This window comes from Caloenas nicobarica, chromosome Z, assembly GCF_036013445.1.
Source record: "Caloenas nicobarica isolate bCalNic1 chromosome Z, bCalNic1.hap1, whole genome shotgun sequence".
In the NCBI taxonomy this organism is placed as follows: domain Eukaryota; kingdom Metazoa; phylum Chordata; class Aves; order Columbiformes; family Columbidae; genus Caloenas; species Caloenas nicobarica.
In genome coordinates this window covers 20,169,762-20,183,942 of record NC_088284.1, presented here as the reverse complement: position 1 = coordinate 20,183,942, position 14,181 = coordinate 20,169,762, and the positions used below count along the sequence as shown (strand labels likewise).

Sequence of the window (14,181 nt, the reverse complement as noted above, 5' to 3'; positions counted from 1 at the left end):
ACAAGGAGATAGATAGCACTGGCATCAGTGGAAGAACTAAAGTCATAAGGACTGGAACTGGAAAGCACATTAAAGAAAAGCAATGAAGAAATAGCCCCAGAGAGATCTGTAACTATCTGCTAAAATCAGTCAGGAAAAGTTTATTGGAATCAGACTTTTGCTGAGCACTACAGAGAAATTCTCACCCAATTACGGCTGAATTTTTATAGTCTTGTTGGAGGTTGATGCCATTAGACATTCTGTGAGAGAATAGTTGTATTCTCCTTTCCCTAGCTAATAACTTATGAACACAGTGACTCATTTAACTACATTTGGCAGAAGGGCAGACTCACAGACAATAGTTTCCTAGGAGCTTCATGAAAATACAGCCCCAAATTAAAGCTGACCTGCTGCAGCTGAGGCAATGTCAGCTGTCAGCAGTGGGCAAGAACTACAATGAACCAAACTCCGGACTTTCTGCTGGTCATCAGGGTGCAATGAACTCTGCTGCATTTAAAGCACAGATATTATCCATGAGCAAAAATCAAGGCTTTTGGTTCTAGTGACTTTCAAGCTGTATCAGAAGCTAATTTGCCAACTGGAGGCTTACTTGCCTTGGCCTTCCCAAGTCACCATTTAAAGCGTGATGGAGCCCAGCTTTCCTGGAGATGGCTGAACACCTGCCTGCCGATGGGAAGTAGCGAATTTCTTGTTTTGCTTTGCTTGGATGTTCAGCTTTTGCTTTAACTATTAAACTGTCTTTATCTCAACCCACCAGTTTTCTTTCAGCCTTCCATTTCTCTCGTCTACCCCACTGTGGGGGAACCAAGTGAGCGAGCAGCTGTGTAGCGCTAACTTGCCTGCTGGGGTTAAACCACAACACAAGCATGGAATTCTGTTGAACCCAATCATTGCTTTTAGGCTGCCAGTACAAAGAATCACAGGCAATTTGATTTCAGGCTACTGTAAGAACATGGTTTTAACAGTGCTTGCAATGAATTTGGTCTTGAGGGCTAGAATCATAAGTTAGCCTGTTTCTCCCCCATAGCTATGCTTCAGGTTCTAAGAACCTGATTAGGTACAGGAGCTACCACAGGCAAAAAAGCAGCAGCTTTTTAAACTATCGATTAAAAAGAGCAATGAAGGGGTCATAACCCTTTGCATTCCCAAGGGCTTATGAGGTGAAAAAATTAACTTTATAGGAACTCTCCCTTGCGTGGTGTTGTTGAAACTGGAAAAAGGATTTTCTACTGGTGTCAGACTAGGAAAGCTGACTTTTGATTTCCAGTTCGTGATGAGCAATGACTCTTCAGTTACTTTTATTCAGTGTACATGTTACAGTGAGTTATCTCCCAGAGGTGTTCAAGTCTAAGAAGCCAGTTCTCAAAAGCAGAAATATTTGTAGTGTCTTATTCCCCCTTTCCTGTTGTCATGTTGCTTTTCAAAGCCCAGAGTCCTCTCAAAGAGAAGAAGACAACAAAAGTGTGTAAATTCAATCCTAATAAAGAAATCCATATTTTGTTTATTTAAAACTGAATGAAGTCCATTTATTTTTTCCTGTAAGTATTTACAATATTATGTCAACATTGCTAGTTTCATCACTTGTAACATTCATGCTGATGCTTCAGTTCTGAAAAGCTTTTTTTGCTTTTTCCTCTGAATTTTGCGTAGTTTCTTCTTATCTTTAACAATTGGCTTTGACTCCGGTTTCACAAGCTGTATTTCCACTGGCTTTTCTTCAGCTGGAGTTTCAAAGACCACTTCAGTGGGATCTTCTTCCATAAGCACCTTACTCCCTGTTTTCTTAAGCTTTTGTACTTCCTTCACTTGCTGTTTCTCTCTAAACTTAGCTGCCACTGATAATCTTATCAGCCGTCGATGCTATAAAAATAAGAATTTAAATTACATCAGGTTTCAAACAAACAAGATGGAAGAAATCGGGTATTAAAGAAACAGGTGGTAATTTCTCTGCTTAATTGCCAAAATTCTCAACGTAATGCAATCTTTTCAGTGACATTAATTCTGCATTCATTCCATTTTTACACAATTACTCTCTTCTCAAATTGTGATCAGTTAGGGCAGACTTTTATACAAAGGGTTTCAGGGAAAGGCATATGTGGTTCTCCTGCACAGAGAGCTTGCAAGACTAGTCTTCAAATTAGTTGCTAAAAGAACAAGAACACAAAGACAAAGCCGCTTACCATATTTGGGGACTGGTAATGGGGATTTTCATACAGAGTTGGTCCTCCAAAGCTGCCTTGGAAGATTTTTATGAGGTTCAGGACAAAACGAGGCCCAATTTCTACTAGAGATGCATCTTCTTCTATTATCTGCAATAAAAAGAATTCTCTTTCACAGATTGAATTCAAGTATATGACCTTGCAGGCACCTTACATACAGCCATACACAACTGAGTTTAAATCCAATATACTATGCCAGTGAAGCATATCCTAGTAAGAATGATTGTTCTAATTTTATTGTAATTAATGGGTTTGATATGAAATCACTCCACTGAGCACCACCCGAAAGCTAAAGAGATAACTAACCTGGTAATTCCGAAACCAGATCCTCTCATCTGTAATGGTGAAGGTGAACACATGATCTACAAAAGGCTGGCTTTTGGGGTGATACTGTGGTGTACTGAATATCTGTAATACAAGGCAGTGTTTCTAAATATCTGCAATTGTAAGAGGCCAAACATAAATAGCTCATTTTAAATTCATATTAATTTACTAAGAATATATAATAATTTACTAAGAACCCAATCCAGGTTATATTTCGAAACTTAAAATTTAAGAACAAGTGTCCCAGTGACTTTAAGTATGTGACGCTAATCCTTTGAAGATTTTTTACAAGTTCAAAAATGTAAAACTATTTTTAAATATGTTGCCAAAAACCATTTCCAATGAGGAAGAAACACAGGACATCAGAACTACAGACTGACCTGAATAAACAATTCTTTTAGCAGGGCATAATGTGGCTCCTTGTCAAATGCCTACAATGAAAAAATGTAATTTTACACACAAAGCTAAATGCAATAGTCATGCAAAGAAAACAAAAGCATACTCATTGAAATAAAAACTAACTATACTTACTGGATCAAAAGACAAAAGGGGCCGTGAGCCCCTTAGGCAGTTTCCTGTCATCTTCAATTCAGCCAGTGTGTGAACTACAGTGATGTTTTTAAAAATATCATTTTAGTACTTACAGAAAACTGTACAGACAAGAAAGCAAGAGTCCAAACACAATAATGACAACCAGCTTACCATTCTGCACTAAGAATTTGGCTGATGGTCCCTGTGGTATATTTGAAAGCCTGTAGAGAAGAGGCAGTGGGCAAGAGAGAAAAGAAAAATGTGAACAGCAGCCAGAAGATACGCTGGATTTCTATAGTACACTCCAACCAGTTATTTCTGTATTGAAGTAACTTTAGTTGCTTTGATAGCATCACTGAGTTCTTTGAACATACTTAGACATACCTGCTTTCTCAACAGTTTTGTAAAATGCTTCTGTAGACACTCTACAACAGTTAGTCATGCACTGTGAACTTGCTTTACTTGTAGATGTGCAGGATTAGTACAGATTTAACTAAGCAACACTGTTTTGTTCATCTTCACTGTTACACTATGAAACTTTAGATAGAGCAGAAGTATCCCCAGCTATATATGGAAATGTAAGAAAAAACTTCCTTACCACATATAGAGATCCTGTTTCTTTTTCGCTTCGAAAAAGATGCACTTATTGCAATTTTTCATTTCACACACCTACACAAGAAAAATGAGCTGTTTACAAAATTCTGAAGACATTTTTGAAAACTTTCCAACTTAATCTCTAATATCCCCCACCGCTCCAAAATATAAGTTCAAAAGCAGAGATCTTGTCTTAAGAAATTACACCTACTGATCCTCAAACTTCAGTTGAAGCACTTGTTTTGTTAAAAAATCTCACGTATTTATTACCAGGAGTAACAACTTCACTAAAGCTACAAGCAATCTGATAAGCTCTCCAGGATCTAAATGTTAGAGCATGAGCCGTGACATTAGGCTCTAATTTCAGAACTACCAATGTCCTACCATAATACATTGTTTGGCTTGGCTGCATATTTGTGCCCTGTTTGTTTCAAGTATAAACTGTAATACGCCTTTCACCTATACAGAAAGGCACACTCTGTTTTATTTCTTCAGCACAAAAGTCTATGTTTAATTAAAGGTTTCACTTTAATTTTATGAATCGAAATCCAACTTCCTGTTTTAACATAAGCACTTTTTGAATATCGATAATTTTCATCAATTAAGTTACACAACTCCCGTAACTAGTATGAGATCCTTTGAACTTGATTGCCCTTTTCTCTTGAACATTGACTTGGAAAGTCAAAAGAGAAAATTAAAACAATCCAGGATTACCTCATTAATTACAAATAACTGGTCTTTACGGTCCATTTTAGTATCTGGAAGACAAGAACAACACTTGGAAGGCTGGAAAACCAATTTAACATGACAAGTTCTTTTAACAGTCAGTCCTTTTGCAAAAAAATTTACTGGGTATAAATGAAAGATTAAGAATAACCATCAAGTTGTTTCAGGCACGTTATGTAATAAACATAGCAACAGAAGTATCTGAGCAGTTACAGGACTGAGGCCACAGAAGTCTTTTCCAAAGAAATATTAAGATACAATGACAGTTGCTGTAATTGTTGGTTCAAAAGGGGTTTGGTGTTTGTTTAAGATAAAAGTTTAATCAAAACAGTTATGTACCACATTTTTAAAAGAACGGGTTGTTAGAAGTTCTTGGTTTAAAACTATGCTGAAAACGTAAGTTAGGGATGATGCCTAACCCCACCTGCTTTAGAGTGAGGCATCAGCGTTCTTAAGTCTTGCATTAGGTGCCTTGCTCTGAAATTAATTCCACGAGAAGAGAAAATAAGCACCCGCTCCTTGTTTTTCCATTTACCCTAGAAAAAAAAAGACATAAAAATTAAGTAGGAAAAGCATGTTTCTATCCTTAAAACTATAACACAGCAACAACAAACGTTTGAACTGTAGTTACAGACAAACATAATAAGAACATTTCTTATTACCTCCCCATCCACACACTCACTCTCTCGCCAAAAGCAATGACTTCCCTACAGAACATGTGGGCATTAGTTTTTACGTGAATAACTTCCATCCATCCTGCCTTCAGTACGTTCCTACATAAAGCCTTTCACTTGTACAAAACATGTCAGTATTAAGAAAGCCACATGTGATACTTATTTGCAAAAGGGACCTCTCCTTCCCTGCAAAATCACCTGGGCTTCAGCCTGGGAGAAAAATTAAGCTTTTGCTACAGAGGAGTGTGTGACAAGGTCTAAGACTTCAACGTGCTGTGCTTTTTTTTGATTTTAAGCAAACCACGAGTCAATTATTTAAGCCTCCTCAGAATGATTCCTAAATGAAACAGGCATAATCTACATATGCGATTGCATATAACAGAATTACCGAACTCTCTAAAATACGTTTAAGGTAATATAATTTATTTACATTAACCAGAATAACGCTCTTCGCATATCTTCATAGAAAAAACGTCCCAGCGCACGTTACTTTATTTGTGCTGCGATTATAAAAAAGCCACGAACAGGCCTCTCCACCCTCGCTCAGCAGCCGGGTTCCCCCAGACACCCCGAGCTCCCGCACCCCAGCCCCGGCCGCAGCAGCAGCCGGCCCCAGGCAGCGGGTCACGCCGCCGCACACAGCACCGCCTTCTCCAGGGCCCAGGCAGGGAGACGAGGCGCCCTTGCTCTGGGGAACGGCCGGCCCGGGCAGCCGCGGCCCGGACACCCGGCGCGGCGCAAGGCAGCGGCGCTGGGCGGTACCTGCGAGACCGGCGGCGGGATGCTGTACTCCTCTGGGCCCGGCTTGGCGTCCGGCTCGGGCGCGCTCGGCGCCTTCTTCGCTCGCTTCCTGGGCCGCGCAGCCGGGCCCTCACGCTGCCGCTTGGCCGCCGCCATGCCGCCCGCACCACGCCGCGCCCGCCGCCGCTCGCACTTCCGCCCGCCGCACTTCCGCCGCCCGCCGCACTTCCGCCCCCCGGCCGCTCCCGCCCGCGGCCGCCATGCCGCTGTCCGCGCAGCCCGGCGGCAGCGCCGAGCCCTACGTGCTGGCCGCCAGCCTGGACAACGCCCGGCACCTCTCCAGCCTCCTCAGGGCCGTGCACTTCCAGGACCACGCCACCTGCTTCGCCACCGCCAACGGGCTCCGGGTGACGGTGGAGGACGCCAAGTGCATCCAGGCCAACGCCTTCATCCAGGTGCGGCCCGGCGGGCGGGCGGCCCCTCTGCCAGACACCTGAGGGACGTGGCGCGGGGGGTGTCCGGCAGGTTTACCCGCGGAAAAGAGAAACTGTGCGGAAATGACGGCGCAGCGGCGGGAGCTGAGGGGCAGGGAGCGCTGGGACGGGGCCGTGGCCGCTCTGAGGTGCCCCAGCCTGTGAAAGGCCGAGCTCGGCTTGCGCTCTCGGCTGCCAACGAACATGTGAAGCGGCTTTTTCAGAAGCAGCTCGGATCACCCAGCTTCATTTCTGGGCCATGCTGTTCCTGCAGTTACCACAAAGCAGCTTGTGCCCCGTGGCAAACGGGGCAGCCTGGGGCAGTTTACCCGCGTCAGACAAGTCAAAGGCGTCAGCCTGTGTCTCACTGGTGAACTCACTGTTCATAGAATGTCCTGAGTTGCAAGGGACCCACAAGGATCATCGAGTCCAACTCCTGTCCCTGCACAGGACAACCCCACAGTTCACACCATGTGTCTGAGGGTGTTGTCCAGTCTCTTCTTGAACACTGGCAGGCTTGGGGCTGGGACACCTACCTGGGGAGCCTGTTCCAGTGCTCCACCACCCTCTGGGTGAAGAACCTTCTCCTAAAGTCCAACCTAAACTTCCCTTGGCAGATCTTCCTGACATTCCCTCAGATTCTGTCATTGGTCACTAAAGAAAAGAGATCAGCACCTGCCCCTACTCCTCCCCTTGTAAGGAAGCTGCAGCTGCAATGAGGTCTCCCCTCAGTCTCCTCCAGGCTGAACAAACCAAGCGACTTTAGCCGCTCCTCATACGGCTTCCTCTCCAAACCCTTCCCCAACTTCACAGCCCTCTTCTGGACACTCTCCAGTAGTTTTACATATTTTTATCCTGTGGCACCCAGAACTGCACACAGTAGTTCTGCTCTTACATGTTTCACAATGTTCATCCATGCTCCAAGTGAAGAAGAGGAAATAACTACAGTTTCTGGAGAAGGGCGGCACTTCCCGTTGTATAGGTCCCTGAATGTTTCCAGCTCCAGAAATAGGCAGCTTTAGGCTTTAACATTTCTAGCACGTTTTTAAACTATAAAGGACTAGTGTTTAGGTTTTCATGCTTATGCCATGCTACTGTGTTTCAGCTGTGACTTGGTTTTATTTTACTAGTTTCCAGGACGAATACCCATTTTTCTTTAATTGATATCATGTTACCTGTAGAAATCACTTTGTATTGCACTGTTCTCTGAAAGTGAAAGCACTGAATTTAAGGAAATAAGTGTAAATTCTAAAATAGTTGCAGAAATTTCCCTCTCTTCATCTTTTTTTCCTTTTTCTTATAGGCAGAAATTTTTCAGGAATATGCTGTTCAGGAGGAATCAGTGACATTCCGTATCAATTTGTCTGTTCTTCTAGACTGCTTGACCATTTTTGGAACCAGTTCTTTGCCAGGTATGGTGCACACTTACCTTGATAGCGTATGTGTGTCTCATTGCCGCGGTTTAACCCAAGCTAGCAATCACAACCACGATAGTTGCTCACTCACTCCTTGCACCCCCTGTGCCCCAAACAGAGGAGAAAATCAAAAGGGAAGGGAGAAACTCATGGATTGAGATAAAAACAGTTTAATGTAATAACAGATAAATACTAATATACCACTACTACTACAAAAATATATATATAAAATGGAAAATAGCACATAAAATAAAAGATACTTAATGCAATTCTTCAGTAACTGTCTGCACCCAGCAGCTGGTCCTGGGAAGAGAGAGAGCACCCTAGTCCCAAACAGCCGATCCTGGGGGAAGAGAGAAAAAGGCAGAAAGGTTCAGAGGCCTCTGCAGAACAGCAGAATGGTGAAAAGCCAAACTAAAAGAAACTCTTGAACAGAACACCACCAGAAATGGAGCAGAACTAGAACAGGTCTCCATCAAAGCATGATGCTAATGGCATGGAATATTCTTACTGATCAGTCTGGATGTCAGTCAAGCTCTGCCCCATCCATGCCCCCCTTACTAGCTGCCTCACACCTGTGGGCAGAGTGCTCAGAAAGATGTTGGCTTCCAAACACCAACTGAGATAACAGTAAGTTCTTACGTTCTCTTTATTCCTGCTGAAATACACTGGAAAGTTACTTGAAGAAAAACATTAACTCTGTCCCAGGATGTTATCTCTTGTTCTCAAACGAAGTCCAAACAACGACTGCTAGCTACGAAAAAGAAAAGTTTCTAACTGCATGAAAAAAAATTAACTTGCTTTCAGTCAAACCAGCATGCACGTGTAATTACATTGTGAAACCTGTATGTAGCTATAGGGAGATTTCCAGTCTTGGCAAAACTTCTGACTTCCTCACCTGAAGCCCCTCTGAGCATGGCAGCTCTCACTGTTGAGCAGGATCCATCCTGTTTACTTAAGCTAATACTGTGATAACAGTGGATGGAGAGAAGAAATTTGCTGATGGATGTGAGCCTGGCCAGTGTGCCAGGGGCTGATTCAGTCTGGAAGATGGATTAAAAGTATATGCCTGTGTGATGCTACTGGGGTAAGTGAGAAACAGAAGAGTCTTCCTGCCTAGATAACGTTTCCTGGGTCTGTGTAAGGCCCAAAAGAACCACTTGTTTTGGAAGACAACCCTTTTGTATCCTGAAGTCCAATGAACAGCCCCAGCTTTTACTGTTGCTCTGGTTTGGGGCTGAAGATCATAAAGTGTTTCTGTAAATTTGATAAGAAAATGTTTCAGTTAATTTGTTCAGGCACCTGTGGCAAGTTGTGTGATATGCTGAGGCCAGAGTTGTGATGCTGAGGCCAGCACTGTACCCCAGGACTGACACATGCCATGACTTCCTTTCCTGTGGATCTCTTTTCAATCCAGGGCTCATGTCATCTGCATCAGAAGAATTCTAATTATACCCAAGTGCCCTTTGCTTAGGGCGAAAACCTGGGCACGGCTGGCAGAATAGTTCTTCTGGGAACTTCCAATCAGAGTGGTCAGTATGGATGTAGAGAGCACCAAGGTTCCCTTTACCAGGGATGGTGCTTCACACTGTCACATGCATCAGGGCACAGCTGCACGTACCCTCAGCATCAGGCTGAAATACTGCTGCTGGGGCAGCCTCTTATCAGAACTGTCAGTGCATCTCAAGGCCGCAGGGGAACCACATTGAGCTTACAAGGGACTCAGGCTGACCAATTGCTGTGAACTGTAGCAGAAATCAACACACTGATAGATAGACATAACTTGGAATTTGTCTTGCTAACAAAAAGTGTTACATCAGCTCAGTAATAAATATCTCTTTTCCAATATGTCTGTGGCTTGTGAACCCTGGAACATCCAGCTATTATACCTCAGAAACATCAACAAGAGTGTGAGAATATTAGGAAATGCTCTGGTGCAGATTTACTGGGCTTGAAGAAGTCTGCAGGGGTTCCAGGTAGCACCATCAGTTTGCTGTGCTGCTGCTCTCAGCACGCATATGGCATGTTCTGTTCCTTCACTTCTTCAGGCTGCACCTGCATCTTTTTTTGTGAGTGTTATCTCCAGCTTGCAGATGAGGTACTGAGGAATGATACTTACCTAAGGTCCCACAAGAAGTCTGCGGTTGGATGAGGTGGCACTTCAGGTGCTGTAAGAGCACTTGAGATCTTGCTTATCAAGTGTGTGAATTACAAAAATGAAGTAGACTGTATTATTGATCCTGTTTGTAGTCTTTTCAGTGGCAGAGGTGTGTGGGAAGCTGATTTCAGTTACGTGTACAGACATTAAATGACATGAACCGATTTGTTTAAATTAAAAAAAAAGAAACCAAGTCTCAGCAAATTTTATTTCCCTGTTTTTTATCATAATTGCTCAAAAAATACTTTGACAAGCAAAACTAGCTACAAGATGACTGTATGGATGCTACAGGACGCACTGTGTGCTCAAGCGGAGTAGAGTGATACCATGACAGTTTTTTTGGGCAGTTCTACCATTGCAGTTGTGTGTTGAAGTCCACATTCCTCTGCTGTTTATGTTGGGACTCTTACCTAAAGACCTAAATCAACTGTACTAAACAGCAGTCGGATTTTGGAAAACCAAACATGCAGATTATGATTACCTAGCAAAAGGAGGATGTGACCGTAATGCAAGCTAAGATGTCTTAACTTCAGTTTGGGTTGCACAAATAACAAGAGTCTTAAAGGACAGTGTGAGCCAGAGAGAGCCTCAGGACCCTGGAGGGTTTTCCAGTTCCACTGAACTATTTGTAACCTATTCATCTCCATTGTCACAGCTAGTCTGACCAGTTTGGTACATAACACGAGTTGGATTTGAACTGGTGTCTACATACAAATAGTTTCATTTTGCTGCATAACTATTAGCACTTCCTAGGGTGTCCAGGAGGCTGCACTAAGGATGCTACATTTGTGAATTGGAGGCTGGACCAAACATGCTAAATCAAATTGATCTGTGCCAAATATGCCAGTAAAATGTGAATTTTCTAGAGTAATCAGATGTGCTAGCTAGCTCTCTGAAGAATGTATATTCCATTCTCTTTTTTCAGGAACGTCAACGGCCCTTAGGATGTGTTATCGTGGCTATGGTTATCCCTTGATGCTGCTATTGGAAGAAGGAGGAGTAGTGACAGTGTGCAAAATTAACACTCAAGAGCCTGAGGAGTTGTTAGACTTTGACTTCTGCAGTACAAAGGTTGTTAATAAAATTATCCTGCAGTCAGAGGGGCTACGAGAAGCATTTGCTGAACTGGATATGACCAGTGAAGTTCTGCAGATTACCATGTCTCCAGATAAACCCTACTTCAGGTACTGGAAACTCTGCTTTCAGCTCACATGTTCCTGCTTGGCCTCTGTTGGTAAGGACTGGAAGTTTTCAGGGTGAAGAAGCAGGAGCTATTTTAGAATATTGCTTTATTTCAAGAAGAATTGTACTGAATATAGCAAATCACAAACTGTAAGCTAATTAACATAGTAATTAATATCTTGAACAACCTGGTAAATGTGACACTGAAGTGAACAGATCAGCATTTAATAAAATAAAGCAAAACAAACAGTGCTTTGTGAAACAGCCATTGAGATAAAGATGACTGATTCTGATGAGATTTTAGAGACCTGTGATCAGGTGTTTTGAGATGATGGTGCCTTTTGTCTTCCAGGTTATCCACTTTTGGAAATGCAGGAAGTGCTCATCTGGACTACCCTAGGGACTCTGACTTGATGGAAGCATTCCACTGTAACCGGACTCAGACAAACAGGTTAGGAAGTCTGTGATCAGTGCCCTCTGCGGCAGGTGGTGCATTATTTTTGGAAAGGTAAAAAAACTGTTTTTGCAGTACTGTAACATTTATTTCACTGGTACGAAGAAAAAAATTACGTTGCATCTGATAAAAGTCTGTGTCTGTGATCAAACAGTAAGTGATAACAATATCTGTCCATTGTTACCAGGAAGAGATCAAGTTAGCACCTTGCTAATTGTTTTTTTAGTTATTCTGTGGCTCCTCTCTGTGTGGTATATTTTTTTCAAATTACTTTTTTTTTTTTTTCTCCCCTACAGGTACAAGATTTCTTTGCTTAAACCATCTACAAAGGCACTGGCTTTGTCTTGTAAAGTGTCCATTCGAACAGATGCTCAAGGATTTCTTTCACTGCAGTATATGATTAGGAATGAAGATGGACAGATCTGTTTTGTGGAATACTATTGTTGCCCTGATGAGGATATTACTGAAGCTGAACTGTAGATTTATGTTTTGGCATCTGTATTATATTTATGGATATATATCAAATACTATATTTTTTTATAAAACTGAATGAAAACTCTAAAGATTGATAGACTTCATATTGTCATTTTTTTAAACTCTGGAGTTAGAAATACGAAGACTTCCTTTTTATTCCCTTGCAAACATTTAGCCTTGACTCAAAACACTGAAGCTGAAAGAGCTAAAAGGGGATTCCAGCTGATTCCAGCACAGATGTTAAATTGTCATCCATGTAATACATTGCTTCTTTTTACAGTGTTCTCCAAGAATTTGTGGGGTTTTGTTGTGTGGTTTTGTGGGGTTTTTTGTGGTAGTGGTGGTTTTTTTTTTTTGTCTTTGACTTGGTCTAAGCAATTACACAAAGGAAAATCTGAATACTAGCTGTATGGTAGCCAGTTAACTTTCAATGACTTAAAAATAAAACTGAATTTGTCTTGAAAGAGGATTACATTTTCAAACTGATTTCTTAATAGCAGCAGGTGGTTTCTTTCTGGCAAATGCTGACATGTTTTGCTGGTGAAGCCACTAGGTTCTTCTTCATCTTGATTAATTCTTAATATAACCCAGTTCCTTGGAATTTCATCTGATACCAGCTTACCCTTTTGTCTGCAATATTGGTGTTGAATTGATAAGATGGAAGCCAGGATTTATTCATTACTAATAACTGTTCTGGCAACATTATTGTTTTGTGTCTAGTAATTTGGTACACGTCCATAAGAATGCTGCTGCTGAAATGTTTCTGTATGTACATGTACTCATTCCTACCCTGCCATTCTCTAGTAACGCTGTTAAGAACCATAAGAAGAGAGACAAGTTTCATATTTCATATACCATATATTCATTTACCTTCTCAGTAGCCTTTTCCAGCAACATGAGTAACTCCTAAACTGAAGTGAAGGAATGTCTGCCTGTGTCCCATGGTGTGGTGTGTTCGTATCACTGCTAAACACGGGCTTAACCTCGTACTCGCTGAGAAGGGAGTTTGGTTTCTGGAGAGTTTTCTGCCGTGGCCAGCTTTGCAAAGCAGCGAAGTGGGCTGTGCTTACGTCAAAAGTTGCACTTGTCCTTTCACGACATAGCAAACAACCTGCAAACCTCCGGACAGGAGGTCCACCAAACCAGCCAGGCGTTGAACTAGAGACTGCGAATCACACTGCGAGAGGCTGAAGCCTTCCTGCCTTCTGCCATGGGGCGCGATCCAAGAGTCAGGGATCTGCAGGGAGTTGCTGCGGCTTTAGGCTATAGTCGTTTTGTTGTTTGGCCAGAGATGAAGTCCTGCTTTGCACGTGTGGAAAACTGTATGCTTGTGTGTTACCAAGATGATTGCTTTACCGTTCAACAGAATCCAAGTTCCTTTGGTTTGAGTTTGAAATGCTTTTGTTGACCGGTTTTTAACCTCTTGCTTATGTCAGCAACACTATACTTTCAGAGAACACAGTGTCAAGAGTTCGCTTTTGTTGTCTTCTGTGCAGATCATCCATTTATTGCAATAAATTTTACATTTGAAAACCAATTACAAATCTTTGAACTATAGGACTGATAAACATACTTCACAATATTCTAAATTACTTTTATTTACCATGTTAATTTGATGTTCAGTATAGGTAAATTTTGTTTACTATCTCAGTTTCTTCAGTGATTAAAAAATACAGCCTCATTGGGAAATATTAATATTATCCCTGGCTGCTAAGTGTTAAGAATGATTTACGTAAGTCTTTGGATGACAGGATAAAAATGAAACAGAACACACGATTTTCTTAGTGTGATTTATTTTAGAGCATCAAAGTTCCTTGTATTGCATTCAAGGACATTACTGTGGCTTAACATTTTTACTTTTACATGATTGCCTACAGATGTACTATATTACTTCTCAAAATAGTACTTATAACAATTTTGTCTATAACCTACCAACAGTGATCATGGAAATAATATCCTAAGAAGTTAGGACACTGCAAAATACCAGAAGGTGACTGTTGCATTTCATTTAAAAAAGGATACGTTGATAACATAGAAAACAAACTTGTATATGTTCCTGCTCATTGCAGGGGGTTGGACCAGATGACCTTCAAAGGTCCCTTCCAACCCAGACTGTTCTGTGATTCTATGACAAATAATAGCTCTTACAAACATGCGTGATTTGTGCAAGGCTTACATCTGTACCTCACCGGACCAGGTCAGGACCTGAACTCACA

The 14,181-nt window shown here is 41.9% G+C and overlaps 2 protein-coding genes across 2 annotated transcripts; one reads left to right on the top strand and one right to left on the bottom strand.

The window, feature by feature from the left end:
• Positions 1 to 1,497: 1,497 nt before the first annotated feature.
• Positions 1,498 to 6,001, bottom strand: BRIX1 (biogenesis of ribosomes BRX1). The gene is made up of 10 exons (XM_065656731.1): positions 5,831 to 6,001; positions 4,819 to 4,930; positions 4,383 to 4,426; positions 3,673 to 3,743; positions 3,246 to 3,295; positions 3,075 to 3,148; positions 2,924 to 2,974; positions 2,526 to 2,627; positions 2,181 to 2,309; positions 1,498 to 1,860 (listed from the first exon to the last, which is right to left on the bottom strand). The coding sequence occupies exons 1-10, from the start codon at positions 5,963 to 5,965 to the stop codon at positions 1,591 to 1,593; spliced, it is 1,038 nt and encodes a 345-aa protein (XP_065512803.1). The 5' UTR covers positions 5,966 to 6,001; the 3' UTR covers positions 1,498 to 1,590.
• A 50-nt stretch (positions 6,002 to 6,051) lies between these two features.
• On the top strand, positions 6,052 to 12,434 carry RAD1 (RAD1 checkpoint DNA exonuclease). The gene is made up of 5 exons (XM_065656748.1): positions 6,052 to 6,264; positions 7,586 to 7,694; positions 10,781 to 11,039; positions 11,390 to 11,488; positions 11,788 to 12,434. The coding sequence occupies exons 1-5, from the start codon at positions 6,070 to 6,072 to the stop codon at positions 11,969 to 11,971; spliced, it is 846 nt and encodes a 281-aa protein (XP_065512820.1). The 5' UTR covers positions 6,052 to 6,069; the 3' UTR covers positions 11,972 to 12,434.
• Positions 12,435 to 14,181: the final 1,747 nt, after the last annotated feature.

Bases quoted from the DNA above. Each gene is read 5' to 3' on its own strand.
- BRIX1 (XM_065656731.1), bottom strand. From the start codon at position 5,965: ATGGCGGCGGCCAAGCGGCAGCGTGAGGGCCCGGCTGCGCGGCCCAGG. The intron at 3,744-4,382 runs GTAATCCTGGAT...TTTCTTGTGTAG, and splicing joins AGTTATTTGTAATTAATGAG to GTGTGTGAAATGAAAAATTG. The intron at 2,975-3,074 runs GTAAGTATAGTT...TTTTCATTGTAG, and splicing joins CCCTTTTGTCTTTTGATCCA to GCATTTGACAAGGAGCCACA.
- RAD1 (XM_065656748.1), top strand. From the start codon at position 6,070: ATGCCGCTGTCCGCGCAGCCCGGCGGCAGCGCCGAGCCCTACGTGCTG. The intron at 7,695-10,780 runs GTATGGTGCACA...CTCTTTTTTCAG, and splicing joins TGGAACCAGTTCTTTGCCAG to GAACGTCAACGGCCCTTAGG. The intron at 11,489-11,787 runs GTTAGGAAGTCT...TCTCCCCTACAG, and splicing joins AACCGGACTCAGACAAACAG to GTACAAGATTTCTTTGCTTA.